Below are 20,398 nucleotides of genomic sequence, written 5' to 3'. Positions count from 1 at the left end.
TGACAGGATTAAACTTTTTTTTATTAAATGAAGAATATAAACACCATAATGGTTCAGGCCATCAGACAGTGCCTAACTGATGGGGATTTAGGAAGAACCGTCCTTTCAGACAGATTATTCAATGCTTTTGCACTATGCAGTTGCTTGCACCTTCCTCTGAAACATCTGGTCCTGGCCACAGTCGGATAGACCATGGGTCTGATCAAGTGTGGTAGCTCCCATTTTGTTGTTCCTCCCTTTGGCATGCTCCATGGCCAGTCAGGGATTGAATGCTGCGGATGTGAGGCTAGCCCCAGGATCAGCACTGACAGACTAGAAATCCAGACTTCAGTAACGACCTGAGGAAACAAAACAAAGGCTCTGAGGCATTATACTAACAACTATATTGTTTTGTAAGAGGGCTCTGGAAACAACCTGACCTAAATTTGAAAACAGGGTGGTTAAAGTTGTCATAATAACCGGCAGCTGCTTTCTGTGAAGGAGTTAACCACACCTTAGACTCAATAAACACTGTAGCTCAGGGTCAAGGATATCACAGCAAGCCAGTTAAAGAAAAGAGGTTGAATGTATATTATTAATGTTGTAGAATCAAGCACTCAGGAGCCAGGAAGTGCCAGTATTAAGGTAACAGTATCTTCATAAAAAGAAAAGGAGTACTTGTGGCCCCTGAGAGACTACAAACCCTCTCCCTATAGGATCACAGTATTAGAACAAAAAGAAAAGGAGTACTTGTGGCCCCTGAGAGACTAACAAATTTATTTGAGCGTAAGTGAGCTACAGCTCACTTCATCGGATTTTTTTTTTCCCACTGAATGCATCCGATGAAGTGAGCTGCTCACGAAAGCTTACGCTCAAATAAATTTGTTAGTCTCTAAGGTGCCACAAGTACTCCTTTTCTTTTTGCGAATACAGACTAACATGGCTGCTACTCTGAAAAGTATCTTCATACTACAGACTGGGAACTGAGACACAGAGATCAAGGACAAAATTGGCAAAAGAGTCCATTCATTTTGGATGCCTGTTTTGAGCCACTTAGGGTCGGACTTTTTTAAAGGCATTGAGTCTCCGTGATTCCCCATGACTTCAGTTGCAGTTGAGAGCACTCAGTGCTTCTGAAATTCAGGCCCCAGGTGCCTTGCGCTGGACACCCAGAAAATGAGGAACCCATAATTAGTGACCGCCTGTGAAAAGTTTGCTTTAAGTAACTTGCCCAGCCTCACAAGGGAACTGTGGCAGAGGTAGGATAGAATCTGATTCCCCCAGGACAGCATTCAGCTGCCTTAACCACAAACCTGTCCTTCATCGTCCTGTAGTCCCGTGCCTCCTTCACTGTACACCTGGCAGCTTTGCAACAAATAAGGCAGGGGCACAACAGTCTCCTTCACGGCACAACCCTGATTGAGCCCCAGAGTATGCTGTGGAAAAGATAGTATATGGTCATACTATTAAACGCTGTCTTATAATGGATGTGCACAGTGGGGGGGCTGACGTAACATGGACATTTGTGGCATAGCCAGGAATAGAACAGACATTACCTGGGTCACAAGCCAATGCCTTAACCACAAGGCCATCTTTTCCCTGCTGTACCTCCCTTCTTTTTACATTGTCCAACCTCCTATGGGGAAACTCCTTGTTCACTGAAGAACCCTGCTGAAAAGTGTGTACTTAATATCCAGCTGCACCTTTACCAGCAATGTCTCCTCTTGGTTTAAGTCCCAAAAATATAGGTAGCCTTTGTGCCTGTCTGCCTCAATATTCAGTGCCTGTAATGTTTTGTGGGGTGGCTGATTGGTCACAAGTCTGAAAATAAAATACATCTGAATATTTTTGTGTGATTTCTTTTGGGGTGGCTGCAAAGATCCATACTTTGTCACTAAATCCTGATTATAGGATCATTTTCTTTAGACCCTTATTGCCAATAAAAACCCTCCTTGGAAGTCTGTAGATTCTCTGTGTGTAAGTTTGGTCTTCTTCAAACATTTAGCATGAGTGTCTTAAGTAGTGGTGCATTAAGAAATGCAGTACAGTCCTTACCCCTGACCCGCACTCGCCCCTCAAATGCCCTGAGAACCTCAGCAATTAGGACTCTGGATTAATCGCAGTTAGTTCATGCAATTAACTAAAAAAATTAATCGTGATTAAAAAAATTAATTGTGATTAATCGCAGTTTTAATTGCACTGTTAAACAATGGAATGCAATAACATTTATTAAATATTTTTGGATTTGTTTCTATATTTTCAAATATATTAATTTCAATTACAACACAGAATACAAAGTATACAGTGCTCACTTTTTACTATTATTTTGACTACAAATATTTGCACTGTAAAAACAATAAACAAAAGAAATAGTATTTTTTTCAATTTGCCTCATACAGGCACTGTAGTGCAATCTCTTTATCATGAAAGTGCAACTTACAAATGTAGATTTTTTGTTGTTGTTACATAACTACACTCAAAAAACAAAACAATGTAAAACTTTAGAGCCTACAGGTCCACTCAGTCCTACTTGTTTAGCCAATCGCAAAGACAAACAAGTTTGTTTACATTTATGGGAGATAATGCTCCCTGCTTCTTATTTACAGTGTCACCTGAAAGAGAGAACAGGAGTTCGCATGACACTTTTGTAGTCAGCCTTGTAAGGTATTTACATGCCACATAGACAACACATTCGTATGCCCCTTCATGTTTCGACTACCATTCCAGAGGACATGCTTCCATGCTGATGACGCTCGTTAAAAAAAAATGCGCTAATGAAATTTGTGACTGAACTCCTGGGGGGAGAACTGTATGTCTCCTGTTCTGTGTTTACCCGCATTCTGCCCTATATTTCATGTCATAGCAGTCTCGGATGACGACCCAGCACGTGTTTGTTTTAAGAACACTTGGACTGCAGATTTGACAAAACACAAAGAAGGTGCCAATGTGAGATTTCTAAAGATAGCTACAGCACTCGACCCAAGATTTAAGAATCTGAAATGCTTTCCAAAATCTGAGAGGGACGAAGTATGGAGCATGCTCTCAGAAGTCTTAAAAGAGCAACACTCTGATACAGAAACTACAGAACCCGAACCATCCAAATGCATCCGATAAAGTGAGCTGTAGCTCACGAAAGCTTATGCTCAAATAAATTTGTTAGTCTCTAAGGTGCCACAAGTCCTCCTTTTCATCTAAAAAGAAAATCAGTATTTGGTTGGTGGCATCTGACTCAGACGATAAAAATGAACATGCGTTGGTCCACACTGCTTTGGATTGTTATCGAGCAGAACCTGTTATCAGCATGGACTCATGTCCTCTGGAATAGTGGTTGAAGCATGAAGGGACGTATGAATCTTTAGCTACAACAATGCCATGCGAACGCCTGTTCTCACTTTCAGGTGACATTGTAAACAAGAAGCGGGCAGCATTATCTCCAGCAAATGTAAACAAACTTGTTTGTCTGAGCGATTGGCCAAACAAGAAGAAGGACTGAGTGGTCTTGTAGGCTCTAAAGTTTTACATTGTTTTATTTTTGAATGCAGTTAATTTTTGTACATAATTGTACATTTGTAAGTTCAACTTTCATGATAAAGAGATTGCACTACAATACTTGTATTAGGTGAATTGAAAAATACGATTTCTTTTGTTTTTTACAGTATAAATATTTGTAATAAAACTAAATATAAAGTGAGCACTGTACACTTTGTATTCTGTGTTGCAATTGAAATTAATATATTTGCAAATGTAGAAAACATCCAAAAATACTTAAATAAATGGTATTCTATTATTGTTTAACAGCACGATTAATTGCGCGATTAATCATGATTAACTTTTTTAATCCCTTGACTGCCCTATCAGCAATTACATGTTGTTGGTTTTCCAAAAATTCAATATTATAGCTAAAGACTGGGTTTTTAAAAAACTTTTCCCGAGCCCAACCATTTTAAAAAGCGGAAGTCAGATCCCACCCAAATAATGAGAGATTAAAAATAATTAATTTGTTTTTTTTTAAATGTGCTTTGTGTTTTTTGAACCTTTAGGGGGGTCACATTTTTACTGCAACCATGAGGCTATTAACTCTTTAAAAAGAAAAAAAAAAGGAAGCTGAGAGTCTCATGTAATTACTTGAATCCAGAAGCTGGGGCTTTAAGAAGAAACACCAAATATTATGAGACTGGCAATAACATTGTGAGAAATGGTAATGCTGGTGCATCGGGATACTGAGTTCAGTTGTTTTTCCATCCATTTCTGTTCCATTAACTCATTTCAGCCTGTGCAGCAGCTGCTCTGTTCTACCATTGTAGCTTTCAAGGTAATGACCCTAGAGATTGAGCCATCTCATTGGCCATCTGTGGCCACTACAGCAGTTTGTAATTAATAATCCTTTGTGCTGAATTCTCCCAGGACATGCTGGATGTTATTCTTGAACTTTGTCTTGTTCCAAGGGTATTGTTACGTGCAGGCCTCTGAGTTGGTGCAGAATGATGGCGTCTTCTCTCCAGCCTGCAAGATAGTCTAGTGAAGCCTGCTACCATTGGATTTTTAGATTTTATGCATTTTTAGTTGCTCTGTAGACTTCACAACACTCCTAACCATTTGGAGGAGTTGGCAGTGTTTGAAAAGATGGCGTTTAAGCTTGAGTTACACAGTATTGCCAACCTGAAGTGTTGAAGTCAGGACCCAAAATATCATGAGACTTAAAGAATAAATCTTGTGTTCTTTTCAGTTGCTGTCTGATCTTTGAGGTTGTTAGAGTTCATATTTTCAAGCTTTTTTTTTTTTTTTTAATGAATGCTGGGATTCTGACATAACCACAGGACTCCAGGCGCTGGGAGTTCAAAAAGAATACTATCGGGAGTTTGTAATAACATAGTAAGAGTTGGTCACAATGGAGATAGCATGAGCTTCTGACCCCCACTTCTTTCCCGTTGGCTGTCTCTCTCCACCTCCTCCTGTAAAACAATTTTCCTTTCATACATCTCCCAGCCCTTGCTCCCATTTCTTTCATGTAAATTCTGGAGGTTTCCTGGTTTCAGCTAAAGGGCATGGGAAGTGCAGGCAATATCTTTGTTGCTAGCAGACAGCTTGAAAATCCTGAGGAGAAGTGCCAGGCAGAGCAGGAAGATCAATGTAGTCAATCAACACAGAGATTTGGATATTTGCTGTACCGTTATAGAAGAGTTGTACTATGATTATGCAAATCCTTCTATTTTGGCTAATAAAGGCCATCCACCAGTCGGAACCAATCAAGGCACAGGGAATTGCATCATTTAGAAACTAAAGAACTGCAGAAAAAAAACCTATTTGTGAGCGTACAGTATCCCTGCTGTCTGATGGGCTGAGTCAGTTCCATTTCTGTATGAGACGAGATACTCTTGATACAACCAAATAGTTTGTTACAGTATTGTTAGAGGGACTTTAAGATGACTCTCTAGGTGGTTCTGTGCCTTTGAGATGGTTAAGTTAGTAAGAAAATTCCATGACTCCTGCAATTTGTTGTTCAGTAACATACACTAATATTCTGTATCAACAATGGTACTTTCCCCCCTTAAACAGGTTTTTTTTTTTTTTTTTGTTTAAATTTGGGAAAGGAAAAAAAAAGGAAAGCATAAGTATAAATTCTTCAATTTTTAAATTTAAAATATAGCTTATGAACAGTGCACAAGCTTGGAGGCAGTTAAAACATAAGAAACCTGTCTTTTTGGTGCAGTCATTCTTGCATCAGAGAAGATGCGCTATAATGCGAAAGTGCCATTGTGCCTCGGTTACTACAAGGCCAGTATTGTACTCTCAGAACTGCCTTTGTGCTCTTGGTTCTTTTGTGCTGATGAATCTGATTATAATAAAACAAACTCCTGTTAATCATAAATATCTCCCTGGAAATAATCTTCTCAACTATAGAAAATCCCTAGTGGAGCTATTTTCTATAAGCTGCCAAGTTGGACTCCTTAGCTTCTGTGATAGAGTGAATGAGACTGCAGTTCCCTCATCAGTTTCATAATGCTCAGAATGCTTCCATTTACATCTCCGTGTGCAATGCAGGGCAGCGGGCTGCCCGGAAATTTGAAACTATTTTGATTCCCGTTGACTAGAACAGCAGCAATCGAATTAGCTTGTATCATTATAGATAAACTGATGATCTATGCATACTCATTGACCAATGGGTAACTGCTGGAGCTACAGTAATCTCTGTGAGTAGGCAACTCTGTTCAAATAAATATATATTTAGCTAGTTAGCTAACAGAGAGAGAGAGAGAGAGACATTTTTGTAAAATGTTCCTGGGAAAATGTCTTTCCATATTTGTAATGTGTTTGATTATTATTATTATTATTATTATTTTTTTTTTTTGCTTCCTAGCCTTTCCTTTATTATACCATGACCAAGCTCCTGTGTTAGCTGGAAATTTGATGGTTGATTATTTACATACGAAATATCATATTTATGCCAGTGCAGGTTAAGTAATGGATTCTTTAAATCTCTAGGCATCAAAAAAGTGCCAGCTGCTCTCAGGCTATATTTTCCCAGTGTCTCAGCTTTCCTTGCGTACACCTCTCTTCCTATTTTAGCTTGGAGCCTTTTTATTTTTTATTTTGCTTTATTGAAAGAAGCAACCTTAAATGGAAAGTAGAAATTGGTGTTACCTGAAAGAGTGTATCCTTTCATCGTTTATTGTTCTGCTTATCTTCAGCGGAGCACCTGATTTTGCTGTTCCTTTTCTAGCCTTATTTGTAATGCAGTCATGTTGGGGGATGGGGGCTAGGCAGGATATGCTGGGAGCTGTAGCAAGACATGATGCTGTGGTGGTGGATGGGAAGAGGGGAGGGGTTTCCCTTAAAGAACTCGAGCTCCTTTAAACCCTGCTACCTGAAGTAAGGTGTGTGCTCCACTAGCATTATCACAGGTTTCAGAGTAGCAGCCGTGTTAGTCTGTATCCGCAAAAAGAAAAGGAGGACTTGTGGCACCTTAGAGACTAACAAATTTATTTGAGCATAAGCTTTTGTGAGCTACAGCCCACTTCTTCAGGTGCATTATAGTAAGCCTTTTTTAAGAACAGGTGGTTGCTGGTCGACCCTCCAGAATGTGTTCCTGCAAAGAATAGAGACCATGGTAAAGTTCACCGTGGAAGTTGGTCCTGTAGGCCATATCAGAAAAGGTTATTGCTTTGATTGCTTATTTCACATGTTTTCTTTAGGAGCATTTTAGATTGAAACTAGTTTGAGGTAATCAATTTGCTGTTTCTCCCTGGGACTCCAGTAAAGATTCTTATTTACAGTAGGGCTCCTTCACAACACTGGCAGCGTAAAGGGACCTTGAAATGGGCTTTATATTGGAAGAGCAGTATAACGGGGGATATAGTGTAAATGTGAATAAGACCCTCAAACTCGTAGTTTTTGCTTTAGCCCAGTGAGTCTTTTAAATAGCACTCCTCTATTCTTTGGATGCACCGTAGAGCTTTGGCCATGGGTTTGCTAGGGATTAGGTTACTCATGGAGTTAATGAAAAAAATGAAAACATCAGAAACTTTCTGTCAGTTGTTTACTGCTTTACCAAGCAGCTGCCTTGTCACATAGGGTGTGTGGGGAAGCTCACAGCTGTGCCCTATATTCATTGCCTGAAAACTAAGCTCTGCACTATTTGTCTTGGATTGCTTCAGAAGCAAAGATGGCCTTTGAGACTGATAAATCCCTTGCAAGGGTTTTAGGTTTAAAACATGGTCACTAATTGTCCTTGTAGCTTACCTGTTACAGTCAACATGCAGCTGGTTTGTGAAACTCACGGAGGCAAAGCTGAATGCATGTTGGAAGCATTCTGGCTGCTTCTAGAAATGCGTTTTCTAAGCAGTTCTTCAGCATATGAGAGGAAGTCATGGCCGTTTAGATGTGCTTAGGCAAAAATATTTAAGTAAGGGACTCCTTATAAGTAGAGCCCTGCAAGCCTGTGGATATCTGCTTTATATCAGATGCGGATATCCGCCGGCCATTTTTGCAGATTGGATGCAGATACGAAACAAATAATTCAGCCTATCCGTGTGCTTAGGCAGTTGTTAATAAATATTACTGCTTAGAAACTGTTCAGCCTCTGCTTAATGGGGAATTGGGCCTTCTTTCACTCTCCTATACATTTGAAAACCTTTGCTGAAGAACTAGTAGGTTAAAAAACTGGTTCAGCGTCTGCCTATTCCTCTTTTAAAAAGTCCATTTGGTCTATCTTTGGAGATAGGGCCACAAACTGTGTTGCCACGATGCACGGCTAAGGACATGGTAGGACTATCTGAAAGAGTTGGGTGCCATTAATAACTTCCCTACGAATTTTTATCTCAGAGAGATGAAGTAAACAGAATCTAGCTAGTCACGGTTATAGAAGAGACTTTGACTTCATTACTTTGGGGCTACATGGCAATTAGACATGGGCTGTGAAATGGGATCTAAATCCAAAACACTCCAAATTTGTTCAAATTTATGAAATGTAGGTCCATGTCCAATTCCAATATATTCCCCGGGCCCATGTCAGAGTAGGGGTGGGGTGGGAAGCCAGGAGATGGTTTCGATTTGGATCTCAGCCCGTCTCAGTATTGTAATAATAATAATAATTGATACAACTGGGATCCAAAACATGCTTCTAGTTTTCTTCTGAATGACTAAGTAAATACTCAAGGCCAGATTTTTCCAAAAGTGCTCAGCCTCAACATAGGCACCTAACTGAAGTGGCCAGAGATTCATAAGTGTAGCCTCCAGCAGCTCCCATTGAGAACAGTTGAATTAGTGTTGACTGAGAACAATGGGAGCTGTTGGGTGCTTAGCTCTTTTGAAAATCTGGCCATCAGTTGTCTCAATTGCTTTATTTTCATCAGCTTGAAAAACAAGACTGAAAACCCCAGCCTTCATGTGTGACACTGGATTTAATCTTTTACTGGAAAGTTGTAAAGTGTGGTGATAAATGTCCATGCATCACTGCAGTTCGGCCTTCATTTATACAGGTTCTGAAAAGATGAGGGTGTAGTGCTAGAGAGTGTCATAGTTTATTAATTACCTTATCAGCTAATTGGAATCTTTCTAGCATTTCCCGTTTTGTTTGTCCGTACTCGTGGGATATGTGGGATCTAACCAGTTGCTTTCCATACCATTGCTCTTTAGAACAGCTAAAAAGAGAAAATGACAATAACATTAATGTATAAAACACAAGGTAATGCACACATCATGGACAGAAGTTAAACCTCCAGATACCTACTTTCTTCAGTTCTCTCATCTGGCATGTGTCCATGCTATTCACGGGCCACTGGGACCCTGTGAAGCTCAGCAAATATTTTTGGCATTCCTAACTTGGCAGTGCTAACTTCCAAAAAATATGCTTCCCCAACACTCAAATGTAAAAAGCCCAATTTTACAGTGCAGTAGCATTCAAAAAGAGCTAAATACAATAGCATTTCTTTGCAGTGGGCTTGCAGAAGCAATGCAGCTAATCTGGGAATGGAGCTAATACCCTTAACAAGTAAATGGATGTACCCAATAGACAAATACACTCTCTTTCTTTTGTGTAGGTGGACAAGGAGATAGCACTCTGCTCCCACATAACGTCTCCAATGAATTTCCAGAATATGGCACTATGGAGCAAGGTGCAGAAGCAGTGAGGAGTTCATCTGAGTTTCTAGCAGAGGCTATAACATGCAGTCCAGAAAGGAGGGAGGATGACAAGTTGCCTACTCTTCTTGTAAGTGGCACTTACGCAGATGAGCCAAAATCTTGCATTGAGGTATCACTGCTACCATCGAAAGAAGAAACTTTGCCACGTACTGATAGAAAGACTGGGATTATGAAAATTTCTCAAGAGCTAGAAGCTGCAAAAGTACAGAAGGGAGCAAACGCTTCTCTTTGTTCAGAGCTGCAAATGGAAAAAGAAAGGAATATTGGCAGCCAAGACGTACAGGCAGCCAGAGAATTGGTTCCAGCAGGCCAAGAAAAACCCTCAGACAAGCCTCTTCCATCTGAAGTAAGAGCTGAGGAGAAATTGTATTTGATCATAGAAAAAGATCTGGCTGCAATAGTAACTGGAGAAATGCAGTCAGAGTCCTTGCAAGCCATCAATAATAAAACTGAGGAGGTCCCCAAAGTGAAGGAGACAAGCTGTCACAGACCATCTGTACCAGCCCTGGAGGCAGATAGCAAAGTTGGGGGCGTTATCAGTATTCTGGGGGAGGGATGGTCAGATTTTGAGAAGGAATTTTCAGCGTACAATCCAGGCGAGATGCAAACGGGTCCTGGGAGGAGGATATCGAAAGAGGCAGCTGTGAGCAAACATGTAGAATTTCAAGGGGTGGAGATTTTATGGATACAGAAAGCAGAGGAGCAGAAGGGAGTGAAGCATTCAGCGCTAGAGGCCAATGCACACTTACAAAGGGCCGTGTCTGTAGAAAAGAAGTTCTCCAAAGCATCAAGCCACCCCATTCCAGCCCCAGTTTCCTCAGGGTTAGTCACTTTGTCTGAGAGTGTTTGGAACGAAGCCCAGGCAGATTTCAAACCAGGAGTTGGCTCGGAGTCCTTTTCTCTAGCTTTGCTAGCTGAAGGTGGGGAGGATGGAGTCTTTGTGAAGGATAAACTTGCTGAAGAAAAGAACCATGTGCTAAACACAGACAGTGAAAGGTAAGAACGTTCTTTGGGGCAGGGACTGAATTCCCACCTGTGGGCCATGCCTAACACACTGTGGGAGTTGCTGCTATGCAAATGACTGATTAGATTATTTGCCTGCTGTAACGAATGTTATGGAGATGACTGTAGTGATGGCACTGTTAATGTGGAGTTGAGGGTTGCGCTGAAGCAGAACTAAAATCCGTCTGTTCCACACTTCTAATGTTTGAATTTAGTCTCCAAATTGGGCACGATAACTCTAGAGGAATTCTGTGGTTTGCCTTTTACACAACAAAGACAACATGAAGAAACGCACAGGGCACAGTTAGGTCCCAGATAACTGTGTTGACTAAATATACACACAGGCAAGGCCTAGCCACATACATACTGCTGCTCTGGCTGATTTCTGGCAGGGTTTTAAACATTGAACACAGTGAGTGTTTCCAGAAGGATCACAAATTATTTAAAGGGATACCACCCTATTCCTATACAGTACAAGAGGATAGTGGCATTTTTTTATATTACATATATAAAAAAATTGCGAATGTTTGTTCCTTATTCAAATTTGTGTCCTGTTTTCTTCACATTTGTTTGTATTCTTCTTGGTGAACGACGATAGGGCCTGCCTGCGACCCTGCACACACATTCTGATCTTAGATCAGATGCCAGCTGTTTTTTGAAAGGCTCACATTAAAACATACATGGAGTCAGTCCTTTTATTACTCAGAGTCCTTTGAGTTTTGCCATGATTACCAAATGGAATGGTTTTGTAGTGTTGCTTATTCTTGTGATTTTATCACAAATCTCATGATATTTCTTGGATTTCTTAAAGCACCAGATCCTGGAGCCATGTGAATATGTGAGAATTTCAGCTGTCATTTTAAAACAAAAAGTTTTGAGCCCTCCTGGTTGTGGAGAAAAGCTTAAAAATGTGATCCAAGTGCACCTTGAAGGCTCAGAAACCAGAAGACAAAAAACCCCTCAAATGTATTATATTATGTTTTTAAAATCTCATGATTTTTAAGCCATCTCATGATTTTGGGGGCCCTGCTTTTGATTTTTGAATACTTGGAGATGATTCCCTGATGAGAGGCAAAATACCAATGGGGGAAAAAGGAACGCTTGAAAGATGTTCAAACCTTTCTTTTTGTTAAAGTTTCCTGAGCAGCTGTAGGCAGGCTGCACAGCATGGAATGTGAGGGTGGGCACTGGGGCAGGGATGTGGGATTATGCGGGGCTTTGGCAAAATGGGGGGAGCTGTGTAGTGCTGGGGCCCAGAATTTGAGGAGAACAGGATTGTATGAAGCGAGGGCTTGGTATGGTGAAGGGCAGGTCTGTGTCTCTAGTCCAGCGGTTCCTAAACTTGTTCCGCCGCTTGTGCAGGGAAAGCCCCTGGCGGGCTGGGCCGGTTTGTTTACCTGCCGTGTCCGCAGGTTCGGCCGATCGCGGCTCCCAGTGGCCGTGGTTCGCTGCTCCAGACCAATGGGAGCTGCTGGAAGCGGCGCGAGCTGAGGGACGTACTGGCCGCCGCTTCCAGCAGCTCCCGTTGGCCTGGTGCAGCGAACCGCGGCCACTGGGAACCGCGATCGGCTGAACCTGCGGACACGGCCGGTAAACAAACCGGCCCAGTCCTCCAGGGGCTTTCCCTGCACAAGCGGCGGAACAAGTCTGGGAACCACTGCTCTATGCAAAGGCATTGGCCTTAGAAAGGCTCTGCTGGTTGCTCTCCAGCACACCAGGCCACAGCTCCAGGGGAGTCGTTATTTCTGTGTAGCATGTTCAGTGTGTCAGGGCTGATTCCCCACTCTGGCACTTCGAATGCAGAAGGTGGGGGCCTGCAAGGATTCTAAAAATTAATACTGGCCACTTCAGGCTGGTATTAAAATCCCAAGGTCACAGCTTTTCTCTGACCTTGGATGGGTAGATGCTGCAACCCCCCTCCCCCTTTCTGAGAACCCAAGAAGGCACACTTGGGAATTCCTTCCTGTGGGGTACCCTCAAGCCCTTTCACCCCTCTCTGGGTAAGAGCTGAGAAAGAAAACAAAGAAAATCAACTGTTGCCACCAGCTAATTAAACAGCAAACCTCTTAGGACACCAAAAATCCAATCCTGTTCTTAAAAAAGGTAAATTTTATTAAAAACAAAAAGAAAGAAAATACATCTGGAACTTAGGCTTTTGCTAGATTTAAAAACTCACTCACAAAAATTAAACATCAAGAATAACCTTCTTGAGGTTCAGATTAAAGCAAAACAGAAGCATTTGGGGTTAGCACAGAGGAGTCCGCAAGCCATAAGAAATAAACAAAATAAACCTAATTGCATCTTCCTAGACATTTCCTGATCTACTTACGTATCTGGGTTTCCAAATAAGCAATTTCTAGTTATGATTCTGATGAGTTTCATACCTGGCCTTCAGCTTCTCACAGCATAACTGCTGCCCTGTTCCCCTCTTACCCGGAGAACAACAACCGCAGACAAAGGGAAGTTTTCCCCCAATTTTAAAAAGTTCTAGCCGTCTGTAGCTAACTGGCTGGCTGGATGTCCACAAAAGGGAGCTACCCCCCTCTCATTTATCACACAGTGCATCAAGAGCACCCCATGGTGCTGCTGCCTCTGTTCACCAGGAAGTATAGGTGGCAGCTTCAAGAAAGCCTTCAAAGCGCTGATTTGGTGCTGAGGTACCAATCTCCATCCCCTCCTTCCAGAGTGTCCCCATAGCATTGTTCCCTGTCCGCCACCAACCAAACCCGCTTTATCAATTACCTGGTTCCTCTGACTTCCCCAATACCAGGAGAGCTATTTCGGGGGCTACTTAGGCACCTGAAAACTCTAGGTTTTTTGCAGATGATAACTTAGAAATTATCAGAGGGGTAGCCGTGTTAGTCTGTATCCACAAAAACAACGAGGAGTCCGGTGGCACCTTAAAGACTAACAGATTTATTGGGGGATAATATTTTGTGGGGTATTTATTTGGACATAAGCATCTGAAGAAGTGGGGTTTTTCCCTCGCGAAAGCTTATGCCCAACTTAGAAATTAGCTGACAATAGCACTGTATCTATAAAGAAAGAAAAAAATATATAGACAAACATCAATTAAAGATGTGTGATGATGTATACCTACCCCGCACCAGCCCTGAAAGGGTTAACTCTGCTCTGCAGGCTGAGGAAGCCCCGCCCCTCCGACCCTGCTGGGCATGCTCAGCCTGGAGGCAGCATATAAAAGGTAGCAGCCCAGCTCTGTCTGGGGAGGCTGCTGATGGGGAAGGACGCAGGCTGCAAGCTTTCTGTAGGGAGTTGCTACAAACCCCGACTGTGGGACTGTGGCTCACAGAGTTCCTGACTGGAGACTCCAGGCTGCCCGACAAGCCCAGAGAAAAGATGGTACTGGTGGGAGCCCGGCCATTTGGGGACCTGGGGAGTTTTGACGAGGGTGAAAGGGTAAGAAGCAGCCCAGGGGTCTCGAACTCTTCGCCGGTTAGTGAACCAGGGGATTGGTCAGCATGTTTTGGGAGGATCCCCGCTGACTCGGTGGTGAGCACCACCGCCAGGGCCCTGGGCTCAGGCTCAGAGGAGCAGGGAGGGCCCGAGTCCCCTTACCCAGAGCGCCACACTCCCCTGAGTGGTGCCCCACTCCCCCAACGGGCCAACTGGCAGCAAAGTCTCACAGAGGAGGGCTACTTCACTGACTCTGGCCATTGGGCCACGCTGCCCTGATGGGAAGGGCTGCTCACTGACTCTGGTTGCTAAGTAATACTACCCCATGTTACAGTAAGGGTCATCGGTGTAGGACCTGACCGGCTGCAGAATTGCCTACACCCTTCCATCTAACCCTACGTGACGACAACATATTTTAAATTGATATGTAAATTTAGAACAATCAGGAGATAATACAGCAAGATATTCCCAATGCCAAGCCTTGAGGTACCAGTTTTGGAGCCTTAACATAGATATCAGAAACACAAGTTACTCATTCTCAGATTAAATTTTGATCAATTAACTGGGAAGATTTTTTTTACTTCCTGCCCTGGCTTAACCTTGAAAGCCAAATTGGGTTCTTTCTGCTTCTTTCATCTTCACCAGTCCTGCAGTTCACAATTCTGTTGATGTGTGAGGCCAAACAGAATACAGCTTGCTTTCCTTGTCTGATAGTGGTTCCTGCACCATTAAGAATAAAAACATGTTTATAGCCACAGAATGAGGGGACTTGAGTTGAAATGGAAAGTAGAAGTATTTGATCGTGGTGACGTTTTTACAGAGCCACTTTTCGGACCACAACTGGACTTTAAAGAAGAAAACAACATTTATTATGGTCAGGCTGGACATACAAGATGTGCCAATGAACAACCTTTTATCCCTCATCGAAGTCGTTAGCTAGGAGAGGGTGTGGTTCTGAGGGTAGAGTAGCAGAATGGGCATCAGGGCTGAGATACATTTCCAGCTCTTGTCCTTGTCTACTCTACCACTTACTTCAGTATAACGTATGTCACTCGGGGTGTGAATAAGCCACCCCCCCGAGCGACGTAAGTTACACCGACCTAAGCGCCGGTGTGGGCAGCGCTCTGTTGGCGGAAGAGCTGCTCCTACGGACACGGCTCCTGCTGCTCGTGGAGTTGGAGTTGTTATGCCGAGGGGAGAGAGGCAGAGAGCGTCTTCACCAGATGTGCTACAGTGGCACAACTGAGGTAGCGCTTCTAGTCTAGACTAGCACTAACCTCTCCTGACATTTTGTGGCAAGTCAGTTAAGGGGACGCTGGTTAGGTTTAAAATTTTAATGTATATTCCTACTTCGTTACAACTGAAATAATTATAGAAAAATCGAGATTACTTTTTATCAGTTAGGCTACTTACTTTTTGCAGTTCACCAAATTTCAAATAGATTATTTAACTTTTGGAAACATCCTACTAGGGCAAGGCCCCGTGAGTTTTTACTGCACCTGCCTGGGGCTCTCCAGATGTTACCCTACTACAAATAATAATAGACTAGAAACTGACTTTAAACAGGAGTGAAACTGGCTCTTTAAAGTCACTTTCACTTCTGTTTAAAGGCTAGTTGCTTTCCAGAAGGCTCTTAAACGCAACGCTATGGGTGTTTGAGCCTCAGTTCTCACTGGAGAATAGCTAAAACCAAACAGCAAGAAAATTCCACATTTTAAAGTTGAGAAAAAATTGAGTCTTGTTTATTATTGAGAGAGAGAGAGAGAGAGAGAGAGAGTGTGTGTGTGTGTGTGTGTGCGTGTAGTAGTACCAGGAAATCTGAGGGAAGGTAGACTGCTTGTTAGAAGTCTGACGAAGACCAAACAACCTCACGTGGTTGCCTTGAGTTTCTGGAGTACCTCATCCCTCTTTGACTTAAGAGTTCTCCAAGGGGAGGTATAGGACCCGTGTATGGCCATCTGCAGAGAGGCTGAACAGCGCTGCACATTCCACTTCCATTTTGATACTACCTGTGCGGGTGTTTACCTGTGTTTTCTCTATGTTGTATTCGTGTATTAGGTTGCTTTTAATAGAGATTTGTATTAATTTTTCCTCTAAGGCTCTGATGCTGCACTGGGATTGTGTGGGGTTGGGTTGGTTCCAGGGATATGCCCCCTCCACCCCCCCCGGCCCCCGCACCACTGGACTGGGACCTAAGTTCCTGGTGAAGCATCTTATCTACTATAATTCCTTTTGTGTTGCAGTCAGTAGAGGTGCTGTGAGAGGGGGGAGCTAGATGTGTCTGTATTTGTGACTCATACTCTAGCTCCGAAAAGCACACTTTCTCTTTCACTGAACACAGCAAGCTGATGTTGTTTCTTAGTAAACATCACTTTTTCTTTTCTCCTGAATATTATTTCCTCCCTTCTCAGAACTGTAGCACACTAGCGAAGAAGACTGTGTCAGTTCTGTACTCCAGCATGGCATTGGAACCAAAGTATCAGTTCTGCTTTGTATTCGAATAACTAGAACTCAAGACCATTGAGTTCCTTTTTATATGTGTGACTCACTCACAGGGAAAATAAGCAGATTTACTCAACAGTTCTAATCGAACAAAACTTAAACTGACTCTTTTTGGTTTATTCCTAGGATCATGGAGGAGGAAGAAGCAGCCACGGGAGGCTATGAAGATGTCCTTGGACAAAGGCATGCAGAAGTTTCCATTGATGTGTATAGCTCACAGTTCGAAAACATTCTAGACAATGCTTCTTTATATTATAGTGCGGAATCCCTGGAGACTTTATACTCGGAACCCGATAGTTACTTTAGTTTTGAAATGCCACTCACTCCGATGATCCAGCAACGTATCAAGGAAGGCAGTCAGTTCTTAGAAAGAACTGCTTCAGGACCGCAAGATGTCTGTAAGCTTCCCACAAATGGTGAGATCAAGAGTCAATGTGGAGAGATCTCCAGTGGATTAAGGGATGGAAGTGACACCCTCTTCAGAAGAGACGTCACAGAGGTTACTCATTTGGACAGGTAAAAAAAAAAAATTTTTTTTAAAGGGCATTTGCTTCCGCAGCATCTCTCAGAATTCATTTTGGAATTCTTAATGCTGAACTTTTTAAAACAGGGTGCATAACTGTGTCCAGTGAAATAAATAACGCAGGGAAAGAGAGAAGCCAGACGGACTTGCTTTTTTGCAGAAATGGACAGATTTCACACTACCAACTACTTGTAAGCTTAGCTGTGATGTCTATGTAACTACCAGTAGATGGCCTGTAATGTGACATCTCAAGAAGGTGAAGTTTGCCAGAAGGCTGTCAGTGTGCCAACAGCCCATGCATCTCAGATCATCCCCAGTTGTGCCTGATTTTGGAAGCAGTAATTTTATGAAAGACTTATAAAACCCCCTTGATCTGAATCGTAAAGGCATGTGTGGACAATTAAATATCTGGCATGAAATCCTGGCCTCCTTGAAGTCAGTGGGGGGTTTGCCATTGTCTTCAGTTGAGTCAGGATTTCACTCCCCTTGTACCCATGGATTCAGAAGTACTCAATTTCCCACAGGTTGTCAAATGCCATTTACTTCTGTATGTTAGAAACTGTACAAGAGAGAGTTAGAGGAGTATTTAATAATTTATCACAAAGTACAAAAATACTACACGCTGCCTGTTATGCAAGGAGAAAGACAAGGAAGACAAACAAGAGAAGAGTGATAGGGACAGTGCAAGAGGATGCAGTATATTTGTAGGCAATTCCTTGTTTTTTGGAACCCCTGTCTGGTCAGCTAGACATCATGCTCTGTGCTGGGTTGGAGGCTGAAGAGTGCAGGGTGGGGGTTGGGGGGAGGAAAGAGAGGCAAGTCAGACACAGAAGCAATAACTCAAATTGTTTTCAATCTGCCAGCCTATCAATAGCGGCAGGAAGCCCTAGTGCTTAGAGTGGCGCACCAAATGTTACAGTCGTACAAATAACAACAACCCCGGTTTACAGATGAAGCTACAAATGACTGTTGATGAGGGGAAGCTCAGATTGCTGCATGAGCCACTCAAGAAGGGTTTAAAAGGCTTTGCTGCACAAAGTGGAGAGATGGAACCAAAAGTAGACTGACGCCAACCAGGCTGAGTAGGTCGGGGTGTTGTCACGAAAGTAGGCTTGAGAAAGCAGTACACACGCCATGCATTCTGGTCCTTGAGGAACAGAGAGACCAGGAAGGACTGGACTGCTATGATCTTGCCAGGCTGTGCATGCTAGTGTAGCGGGGTGGACACCTGCTCGGGCCCAGGGGGTTTAAGATAGCCCTGGGAGAGGGTGCGGCAGGGGAAGGCAGTGGGGCTGATTGGGGAAGCAGCCTCAGCTGGGGGCCACACCCCAATCAGGGCCCAGCTGGCTCTATAAAGGCTGTGAGCCAGAAGCCCAGGAGCACACTCTCTCTAGCTTCTGAGAGGGAGGGACCTGGCTGCAGGGACCTAAGCAGAGTACCTAGATTGGAGCAGGGCTGGGGAAGGGCCTGAGGAGCTGGGGAGCTCCAGACAGGAAACCCCCAGGCTGCAGCCTAGTATTAGGCCCAGCAGGTACTGGGGTGGCAGGGGACAGCCCAAGGTTAGGCAGAGGCAGCAGGTCCAAACCCAACCTTGCCTGGGATGAGTGGTTCATACTGCAGTCTGCCGCAGGGCATGGGGGCTAGCTGGTGACCGGCAGGAGTCTACGACTGAGGCAAGGTAGGTCTTGTGGGTGGGGGGTTCCCCTGGGAGGGAGAGATGCAGAACTATGGGGTACTGCTAGGGGGCAGCACCCAGTGAAAGGGGCACCGGGGTCCTGGGAGGGACATGGGAGCCAGCAGCAAGGCGAGACACTGGCCTGAAGAGGGTGCTCTGGAGGCTGGAATGCTAATTCCCTGAGACAACCAGCAGGAGGTGCCGCCGGTGAGTCTGCGCCCGGTTTCAGAGTGGTGGAGAATGTGGGTGTAAGCAGTCCTCCCCCGATACAAGGGGCAAGGGCGTGGACAGCAGGACTATTGCCTGGACGGGAGTGACCTGGGGGATGATGGATCCTGGGTACACGGGGGTCTTCTATGGGGAGGCCCCAGATGCAGTCCCTGGTTGGGCCCCGGGTCAGTGTGCTGGAGGAAGGGGGCTGACCACCGGCTGGGGAACCGGGGTGGGGGCAGGCAATGGGACATATGGGAGGTGCAGTGGGCCCTCCATGAGAGCATGGGCCAGCTGGTGGAGGAGGAGCAGCAGCCCCGACAAAGATCCTCCAGCAGGAGTTGCGGAGGTAACGGTGGTAAGTGGCAGAACAATGGACGTCTTATGCCTGCAGAAGGCAGGGACATTTAAATAGGGATTGTCCCTACTGGGACAGGGGCAGGGCACCTCGCCTGGAGGAGAGACAGGGACAATTCCTGTGGACAGACCGCCGGGCGAGGGAACCCGGGCAGCTGCCAACCTGTTGGGCCTGCAGGCAGAAGGGCCACTCGCGGTGGGCATGCCCCGGCCAGAGGGACACGGAAAGGTCCAGGGCAGCAAGGAGGCAGAGGGCCTGTTGGGGCTGCTGGACACTGGGCCACATAAGGAGGCACTGCCCCCTCAGGGGAACTGAGGAGAGGCCGGAGGAGGTGCCTGTGGGCTTGGAAGGACCAAAACTGAAGGAAGTGACAACAGGGATGGAGGGAACCCTGCAGGAGGTGGGAACCCAGACCGTCAAAGGGCCAGTCGCTGAGGATGAGACCCAGATCAGGGCCCAGCTGGCTCTGTAAAGGCTGAAGAGGGCACTCTGGAGGCTGGAATGCTAATTCCCTGAGACGACCAGCAGGTGGTGCCGCCAGTGAGTCTGCGCCTGGTTACAGCTAGGATACAGCGTGTGCGTTGACTTCACTTCTTTTATTACTTTTGTGCTATGCTCACAAAGTTAACCCTTAGAAATACCGTCTGCTATTGAATAAAGGTTATTAAAAGGTCAAGCTAACTGTACAGGGATACTCTCAGTAGTTTTGACCCATCATTTAGTTATTTCTCCCTCCCTCCCCCAATTTTTTTTAACAAGCCTTGGTCAATGTTGTACTATTTTCATAGGTTCATAGATATTAAGGTCAGAAGGGACCATTATGATCATCTAGTCTGACCTCCTGCACAATGCAGGCCACCGAATCTCACTCACCCACTCCCGCAATAGCCCTCTCACCTATGTCTGAGCTATTGAAGTCCTCAAATCATGGTTTAAAGACTTCAAGGTGCAGAGAATCCTCCAGCAAGTGACCCGTGCCCCATGCTGCAGAGGAAGGCGAAAACCCCCCAGGGCCTCTTCCAATCTGCCCTGGAGGAAAATTCCTTCCCGACCCCAAATATGGTGATCAGCTGAACCCTGAGCATGTCGGCAA

General features: G+C 44.3%; 1 protein-coding gene and 1 long non-coding RNA gene across 7 annotated transcripts in view; one reads left to right on the top strand and one right to left on the bottom strand.

Annotated features, from left to right (window-relative positions):
* The window catches only part of PSD3 (pleckstrin and Sec7 domain containing 3), a 141,228-nt gene that overhangs the window by 14,700 nt on the left and 106,130 nt on the right, over positions 1 to 20,398 (top strand). For 2 of the 6 annotated variants that reach the window (XM_037902320.2, XM_043546931.1), the window contains exons 3-4: positions 9,519 to 10,617; positions 16,666 to 17,055. In XM_037902320.2, coding sequence (XP_037758248.1) covers positions 9,519 to 10,617; positions 16,666 to 17,055 — 1,489 coding nt within the window. Of the gene's footprint in view, positions 1 to 4,037; positions 6,171 to 9,518; positions 10,618 to 13,862; positions 14,041 to 16,665; positions 17,056 to 20,398 lie in introns of those variants that run through there. The other 4 variants (XM_043546930.1, XM_037902321.2, XM_037902322.1 and 1 more) reach the window with 4 other exon arrangements.
* On the bottom strand, positions 230 to 7,098 carry LOC122465852. The gene is made up of 2 exons (XR_006290958.1): positions 6,622 to 7,098; positions 230 to 338 (listed from the first exon to the last, which is right to left on the bottom strand). It is a non-coding gene; the product is annotated as an uncharacterized LOC122465852 (long non-coding RNA).

The sequence above is a fragment of the Chelonia mydas genome, chromosome 5 (genome assembly GCF_015237465.2).
Source record: "Chelonia mydas isolate rCheMyd1 chromosome 5, rCheMyd1.pri.v2, whole genome shotgun sequence".
Taxonomy (NCBI): domain Eukaryota; kingdom Metazoa; phylum Chordata; order Testudines; family Cheloniidae; genus Chelonia; species Chelonia mydas.
This window is presented reverse-complemented; position numbering and strand designations above follow the sequence as displayed.